This window comes from Xenopus laevis, chromosome 7S (genome assembly GCF_017654675.1).
Source record: "Xenopus laevis strain J_2021 chromosome 7S, Xenopus_laevis_v10.1, whole genome shotgun sequence".
In the NCBI taxonomy this organism is placed as follows: domain Eukaryota; kingdom Metazoa; phylum Chordata; class Amphibia; order Anura; family Pipidae; genus Xenopus; species Xenopus laevis.
Window position 1 is genome coordinate 33715 of NC_054384.1, and position 8503 is coordinate 42217.

General features: G+C 39.0%; 1 protein-coding gene across 1 annotated transcript; it reads right to left on the reverse strand.

The window, feature by feature from the left end:
- Positions 1-3612: 3612 nt before the first annotated feature.
- On the reverse strand, positions 3613-8103 carry LOC108697909 (trypsin). Its single transcript, XM_018228389.2, has 5 exons — positions 8002-8103; positions 7045-7195; positions 6479-6732; positions 4152-4288; positions 3613-3963 (listed from the first exon to the last, which is right to left on the reverse strand). Exons 1-5 carry the CDS (start codon positions 8039-8041, stop codon positions 3814-3816), a joined length of 732 nt encoding a protein of 243 aa, XP_018083878.1. The 5' UTR covers positions 8042-8103; the 3' UTR covers positions 3613-3813.
- Between the last annotated feature and the right edge of the window lie 400 nt (positions 8104-8503).

Here is an 8503-nt window from a genome sequence, read left to right on the forward strand (position 1 = left end):
CAAAAAAATTATTCAAAATACTATTTTATCACATTAGTCAAGCAAAATGAACATTAATTACACTGTATAAATTATTTGAATCTTGTTTCCTTCAGTCTGGGAATTCAAAATGATAGCAAGCAGGCAGCAGCCATTTTGTGGACACTGTTTTTAAGGAAAGCCTTGCATCATCTCAGAGTCTTGTTTGTGCACCAGAATGGGGGACCCGATGTCCATCCCCATGCCCTGGCTACACAATTAAAGGATAAAGAGATTGGGGGGAATGTGTGGAGAGCAGTGACATCTAGGAAGTGCTGAATGGAAAGTGAAAGGAATTGTCTGCCCCACCTCTATGCCCATGGCATAGAGGAGGGGCAGACAATATTTGATTGGCAGCTGAGATTTTTAAATGAGTTTACAACAGCTATGAACGCTTTAATAAAAAATAGAAATTGGATTTCATGTTTAATTTGAAAAGGACTTTTATTATACAGATTTTTGTGTCTGGGTGACAGGTCCACTTTAAAGCCCAAATTAATGACTGAAGTGAAAAGTGCTGCTACATGTGACTGATCAATCAGTAGATAGTAATAGTGTATAATATCTGACAAACCACATGGCTCAGGAGAAACAATTTCACCAATAATTCTAGTGTTGCCCCTTTTCAGCCCTTAGCAAAAAGCCCCACAATGTCTATACTCACCGGCTGCTCCCAACAAAACCAACATGACAAGGAACTTCATGGTTGATCTTGCTACTTGTGACTTCTGCACTTGGGGACTTGTGGGTCCCACATTTATACGGTCCTCAAGGGAACAAATATTTGTTGACTAGAGGGCACCTGAGGGCACCAAGGACACCAAATTCACAGGTGACTAACAGCTGTGGGATTTGTTAAAAAAAAGATGGACCTCTGCCCGTAGCAGCAGCTGTGACCTCCACTTGGCTTCCCACATCCCCGCCATGCACCTACAGTTACAGAGCTACTCGCCCAGCAGAAAAGCACAGTAATTGCCCTTTACACTGGTGTAACTATAGAGGAAGCAGGAGGGCCCAGATTAAGGGGTCTGCTTCCTCTATAGTTAAGAAAATCCCCCTTCCTTAGCTGCTCTCCTAACTGGGCACCTACTCAAGTAGGTGTCAGGGGGGGGGTCTCAGTACACGCAGAGTACTGAATATTTTCTTCAGGGGGGCATGACATCTTATAGTTATACCACTAGTCCTATCGATGCAGATTGTATTAAATACAGAAAAGTTCCAGACGAGGCTGATTAGCAAGAAGATGGTAGTGGTGGGTGCGACATTGTAAAGAATTCAACAAGGTATGGGCAGATCAGGTACAAACACAGTATTTGTGTACTGCATCTGCTTTATATAATATAGTGCATATAATTTACAAGGATATTCCTATTGTAGAAGTTTTTTGATTCTATGTTTCTATTCGTTTCTAATTAAAGACCCATTAAATTTCCCATAAGTCACCTTATGTCACAATTCATAGGAATGCCAATCTGTAGTGAAAGCTCAGGTGCCCCTGGTGGTGAGGCAGGCAGCAGTATATCGATGTTTGCAACAGCCTGAGGTCAGAGACAGGCAGCAGTGTAGAGAGGTTAGAGGCAGGTGAAAGTACAGGGTAGACAGCAGTGTAGCGAAGTCAGAGGCAGGTGAAAGGACAGGGCAGGCAATAGGGTAGTGAAGTCAAAGGCAGTTGAAAGGACAGGGCAGGCAACAGTGTAGCAAAGTCAGAGGCAGGTGAAAGGACAGGGCAGGCAACAGTGTAGAGAGCCTTTAGCAATCTCTTAATAATTTACTTAGCTTTAGTTCAACTACTACATAATAGGTTTAGCCAGAGACGTGGGACTGATCATATGCACACATATTCTGTATGTATGTATGAGACATTGGAGCCTCACAATAATATACAAAACAAATAACTGACTCTGAGAGTTTGTCAGACATTATTGAAGGGATATTTAGCAAGTGAGGGAATACAGGGTTATGGGAAATAGCTCATGGTCCAAATTGATCCAGGGACTAGTCCGATTGCCATTTTGGAGTCAGGAAGGAATTTTTCCCCCTCTGAGGCAAATTGGAGAGGCTTCAGATGGTTTTTTTTTTGCCTTCCTCTGGATCAACTGGCAGATAGGTAGTTAATATATAAAAAAAAAAAAAAAGGTTGAACTCGATGGACATGTGTCTTTTTTCAACCTTACTTACTATGTTACTATGTATGATATTAGGACTATTATAATGATGGGTTAGGCTGCAAGATAATAACTGTGATAAACTGTATGTAGTGGATTAAATGATTCTGTTATTTGAGTTCAGGCAAAACAGCCAGACAAGCACAGTAACCTCTGGTACATTTATTACAACATGGCAGATAGGTGTGGCCTGACCCATAATTGCTCTCAGCTTAGACAGAAAGTGTAAAATATATACAGGAATAAGAATCATAAGACAATGGAAAAACAGCAGGAGTGCTCTTAACCAAAATGTCCACACAAGCTTGTTACTACAATAAGAATAGCCACATCACCTAAAAGTATCATATTTATGTTTTGCATATTTTCTTTCTCTAGAATCATTATCAGTGCAGCATTATATTTCTCAGTCATTTGTTAGAACCTGTAGTGTTTAACAGCAGCCCATTTAGGAAATATTTGTTCATGTCTATTGCTATGCAGCACAGGGGACATTAGAGGGCGCCCTCTATTTCAGGCCAGATAGTATCCTATGCCTTAGGGACAATGCAGTCATGTGGAGCAGAGCTGGAAACTTTTCATCTTGTTTGTTATATGGCAATAAGCTTTGTTCTTATTGGTTCAGTAATGTGACTGACAGTATTGCTTCACAGAATGGATATTTTTTATCTGTTTTGTGAAACGGAGTTTTCATTTTGTTAAAAGAATGAATACTGTACTGTAAAATCTTGCTTTCTGCCACAAATATATATTTTGTCATTCATTTATAGCTTGGCCTGCACTTGTTAGCTACACTATTACATATTCTGTCCAAGTTTTTTTTTTTTACATAATTCATTCTGTAACTTTGCACATAACTGTGTCTGTTATATGAATGTTTTACATTTGTGAGACAGATTGGTTGTTAAAATGTACAGAATGGAGTTTGTAATACAATGATATTCTTTTGTGCACTAACCAGATTTTGTTCTCATTCTGTAATAGAAATAAGTCTTTTGTATATTTTTTATCTGTGTATATGATCACAAATACTTATAAATTATGAGAGACATTCATTCTGTGTATTAGGAATAGTTTTGTATGCAGATTGTATTTGGGACAAACGGCACCCCATAGGATATGTTTGGGTCTAGAATGTAGAGACATCTCCCCCTTAAAGATCTTATTAGATACATTTTTTTTGGAACTGGTCACTGTGCCTCCTCACGGTTAGTCACCATAACCGGAAGTTTAGAGTTACATTTTAATTGACTGTTAGGTAGAATTAATTGGCCTGGGCTCCCTTTGCTTATACAATGCATTAGAGTTAACTGTCTTTTAAAATAATGGACTCTGACACAAAGGTACAGGAAGGGAGACAGATTACTGAGAGAGGGGTATGGGGAAGAGGAGCTTGGTTATTTCAGAAAGGGACAGACTTTGTAATTGATTATACTTAGAAAGTTCTTTATTTCCAGGAGATGAACTGTATACTGAACATTACATGCTTAGTTCAGGCCACAAAAACTATCTGAGATGCTTTCAACAAGTGAGGGCAAATAAGAATACTGGCGTCAATTGTTTATTATCTTGTGAAAGGGTCAGAGTAAGAAAGACATTTTAAACATATGCAAGGAGAAGCTGGAAATATTTAGTTAGCAGCAATTGTGCTCTGGATCCAGGAGTTGTAGTTGCACACTTTAGTGTAGACACCAGGATAGTTCTTCTGGGCACAACCATAGCCCCAGGATACAATACCTTGAAGCTCTCCTTTACAAACCACGGGGCCACCAGAGTCACCCTAAGACAAGAGAGATAAATGTATACATACATAACATGGGAGACATCCCTACAAATACTTTTAAAGTATAATATTCCAAATAACACATAGAGGGCTATTATGTGTACTTGAGTATTAAATATGAGAATTAAATGCAAATTATATAAAAGTTAGTTATATCTTCTGCGGCAGAGCGGTGGGTGAGTTACCTGGCATGAGTCCTTGCCACCAGCCAGGAATCCTGCACAAAACATGTTGTTGGTGATCTGCCCGGGATAGGCGCCTGTACACTCTGCGTTTGTCAGGATGGGAGCTTTCAGGCACTGCAGGAGGTCAGGGTAATTGGCTGAAAACATAAACAGATGGATGAGCAAAAACATTCAAATATTTTAATTTCAAAGAATGTCTCTTTAGTTTATTTAGTAACCTGCTATACCACTCAAAGAGCAACAAGATATCCATTTTGGGATACTCTTCTGCACCTCCACAATATTCTGAGTCTTCTGCCCCTCCCCTACATTCTAATGAGTCTTCTGTCCCTCCCAGGGCCGGAACTAGGGGTAGGCAGGGTAGGCGCCTGCCTAGGGCGCAATCATTGGGGGGCACACTTAGGAGAAAAAAATAAATTTGTATCTTTCTTTTCTTTTTCTTTTTTTTTTTTTTTACTGTGTGGTGCTTTTTTTTTGGCCATTATTAACGCGTGTTTAATAACTGCCTGCCCCAACCGCCTTAGCGCTGTCAGTTTCACATTTCTGCACACCCTCTTCACCCCTCCGGCTGGCTGTACCTTTATTCCATTGGACGTAAGCGCAGTGACGTCACTGTAACAGTTGACAGTACTTGTGCTGGTGTAGTTCTTGTTGGCTCGCCTCACAAGAGAAGAAACTTTGGATATTGGAGACATTTTTAGCAATCGTATTTGGCACACTGGCTGGCTGGTGGCACAGGTACACAGGGGAAAAGTTGTGGGGATCTAATAATTAAATATTTAATGTGAATATGTATTTATTTACTAAAGCTGGATTGGCACTAAGCGGACCTGGTTACATTTTTATTGGCTGGCTGCTGGCACAGGTACACAGGTCTTTATGTGTGGGCTAAATAATTGTTTGGGAGGGGGGGTCTACCCTGGTAAAATATTCTATGTGTCTGCACTAATGCTGGATGCTAGCATAGGTTTGGGGAGCAATCAGGAAGGGTGACTGGTTAAATATTTTATTTGGCTGCATTTTCTTGGACGCTGAAGGGGGGGCTCATATTTGGTGACTGGCACCGGTTGGAAAGGGATTTTTTTAAATCAAGGCAGTACATTATCTGTTCTGAGGCTTAAAAGATATACACACATAGGTGCAGTAAATTCACAACCATAACGACAAGTGTCCGTGATTGTGTGTTTTTTTTGTTTGTGTCATATCGACATTTATTAGTTCTATCTGATAATCTGGGCATTGGGTGGGAGTGATATGTGTGAGTGTGCTGTCGGTAGGAGGTTCTGTGCTGGAATTGTTTAGGGTTTTGTGTACTATGATTGAGGGGTGCTAACTCTGGATCAACTAACAATTTGGCAGGTTCTGTATGGACATAAAAGATTGAACTCGATGAATGTGTTTCTTTTTTCAATTAATGTTACTATATATGTGTGCTTTGACTAAGGGGTGGGGAGCTCTTGTGTCATGTGTGTTATGGTTTTTTTGGTTGTAAGCTGATGTGCTGATTGTGACTGTGTTGTGTGATTTATTATAACAGTATAATGCTAGATTTACCTAGCTTTACCTTCACCGTGTCTTAACTGTGAAACCAGTTCCATTTGTTTTCTCATTCAAAGTCATTCATAAATGACTTTCTTTTTCTGAAGTGAGTTTTTCTTGGTTTTCAAAACCATCAAAATTTCTAAATATGACCGTTACTAAATGGGCCTCTATGACACTAACAAGTCTAATTTTTTTGCACTGTAAAAAGTAAATCAAAAACATTTCCTGAGGGGCAGAGTTATTAAGGGTCGAATAGTAAATTTTAATTCAAATTTTTAATTTTTTTTCTGGTCAAAACTCTCAAATTCATATTGTGAATTATCCAAACTCGGTTTGAATTCAAAATTCGAGATTTATCAAACCTATACCCTGGAAATAATTCTAATTTGACTATCGGCCACCTAAAACCTGCTGAGTTTATGTATAAATCAATGGAAGAGGTCCAGTGACCCTTTTGAAGATGTTAATAGCCTTCCTGACATTCAAGTTTTTTTCAGAGAAAAAACTCGATTTTAAGTTTAGTTGAATTCGATTCAAGTTTTTGGGTCAGTAATATTTGTTCGAGTTTTAGATATTCAAATTTTTTCTTAAATAACCTCCCCATCGAGTTAAAAAAAACTCACATGAATTCAAATTCGGCCTTCGATATATATGGGCCTCTGAGTATTAGCATATTATTGGATGTAAATCCATTATTCTAAGTTCTACATATAGAATGTTATGTATCTGAGCTCTCATTGAACTGAACTACAACCTGCCCTTTAATAGTGTTTTTGTTGACTTACAGCCAGTGGTGGACGTGTTGCCCCAGCCAGAGATCAGGCAGCTGGTACCGGCAGCGGCACAACTAGAAGGCAGAGCCACAGCATTCACATTGGAGTTAAGGGAGGCAGGAGAGGCAAGTTTGATCAACATTATGTCATTGTCAATGGTCCTGGAGTTGTAGTTGGGGTGTTTGATGACCTTGGCAGAGTTGATGAATTGTTCTGTTCCTTCACTTACTGCAATGTTGTGTTCCCCAAGCCTGACCTGGACGCTCCTTTAAGGGAAAATGAAAATGGAAATGAGATCCTGACCACATAGAACAGAAGTTAGAGACCCATTATACACAACAGGTTGGCTGATAATGTTGGTTACATCTAGGTATAAAATGTCAGCTGATAATGTTGGTTACATCTAGGTATAAAATGTCAGCATGAACTAAATAATTATATGTATTGTTATAAATGGTCAGTGTGAATTAACTTTTCCTGGAGAAAAGTGTAATTAAATATTTATATAAATGAATTTCTTTCAGATAATGTGCTCTGTCAATGAAAGGCCATAGCTCCACCATTATAATTTCACTTACGATTTCCAGCAGTGAGCGGCAGACACGACCCACTGGTTAGTGATTAGGGACCCCCCACAGAAATGGTACCCGGAGTTCAGGGAGACGATGTAGGGGACAGAGTTCTTGGCGCAGGTGGCGCCCCCTATGATCTTATCGTCATCAAAGGCAGCTGAGGAGAGAACATAATGAAAAACTGAGCATTCTTAAAGGGAATGATGGCATTCCAAAAATAGTTGTATATTTAATTGTATTGTAAATATATTCTAATATTCTAAACAACTTTTAAATATATACATTAAAGGATAAGTAAAACTTTAAAATAAGTGTATGCAAAATTGATTACAGTGCGTTTCTAAGATCTTTTGCAATTTACATTCATTATTTATTTTCTTTTTTTCCCAAGGATATTAAGGGATATATGCACTGTTAATATGAATGAATTTTGTTACAACAGAACCATATTTTATATCTAATTTTATTCCTAAGCAGAAAAACATCAGAGCAGCCTCTTTCTTTCTCCTGACAACTTCCTTGACTACTCGATGGTCACAATGGTCGGAAACTGGCCAGCAGGTGGTGCTGTTGTAACAAATTTCATTCATATTAACAGCAGATGTATCCCTTAATATCTTGCGGAAAAATAGAAAAGAAATAATTAATGTAAATTGCAAAGTTTGTAGAATAGCACTCTCGTCAGTTTTACATTGACATATTTTAAAGGTTTACTAATCCTTTAATGACTCATTTTTAATGGTTTTCTGATGATTTACAATAGCTACTGAAAGCTGTGCTCAACCCTTTCTATTCTCTGCCCTGGTGGTTCTAGCTTTTGAAACAATGTATTAGAAGCCAACTGATTACTAAGCAGTGACATTTCTTTATGACTGGATAATGGGAAAGCTTATAAAGACTATAAAATGATAAGGCAAGTGAATGAAGTTCCAGGAGCAGTGTCATATTAAGCTCCACACTCACCTGCTGCTCCCAGGAACATACAGATCAGTAGGAGCTTCATGATGGAGTCAAACCTGGAATGATTCCCTAGCAGCAAATATTTATAGTTTTCTGTTCCTTCTGTTCCACTGATCTCTGTCCTTGTTATATGAGAAATACACAGAGTTGCAGCAGCATTCCTAACACGGCTGGTGCTTTATCAATAACCTTGATGTTAAAATTGTAATATAAATAACTTACTAATGAAGGTGGGAAATTCTCTGTTGACACCAGGTTTGAGGAAAACAAACTGTCCCTTTTTTATTGAGGGTAGAACAGAAACATAGGACAGACCATATATTAAACCGAGAGTCCATTCTTCCATTAGTGGCTTTGTGTATCTTGCTGGCAGATTTTTAATTCCCACTGCTGGTAGTAACAAGGGATTATATTGGTGTGACGAAAACTCACCTTGGTGGTCTAGGGGGGATGCCCGCCGCGCCCTCGGCGGGGATGCCCGCCGCGCTTTCGGCGGGGGCGCCCG

Coding starts and splice junctions, on each gene's coding strand:
- LOC108697909 (XM_018228389.2), bottom strand. CDS start 8,041: ATGAAGCTCCTACTGATCTGTATGTTCCTGGGAGCAGCAG. Junction 7,196..8,001: donor TATGTTCCTGGGAGCAGCAG/GTGAGTGTGGAG, acceptor TTCTCTCCTCAG/CTGCCTTTGATGACGATAAG. Junction 4,289..6,478: donor CAACACGTCCACCACTGGCT/GTAAGTCAACAA, acceptor TTATGTTTTCAG/CCAATTACCCTGACCTCCTG.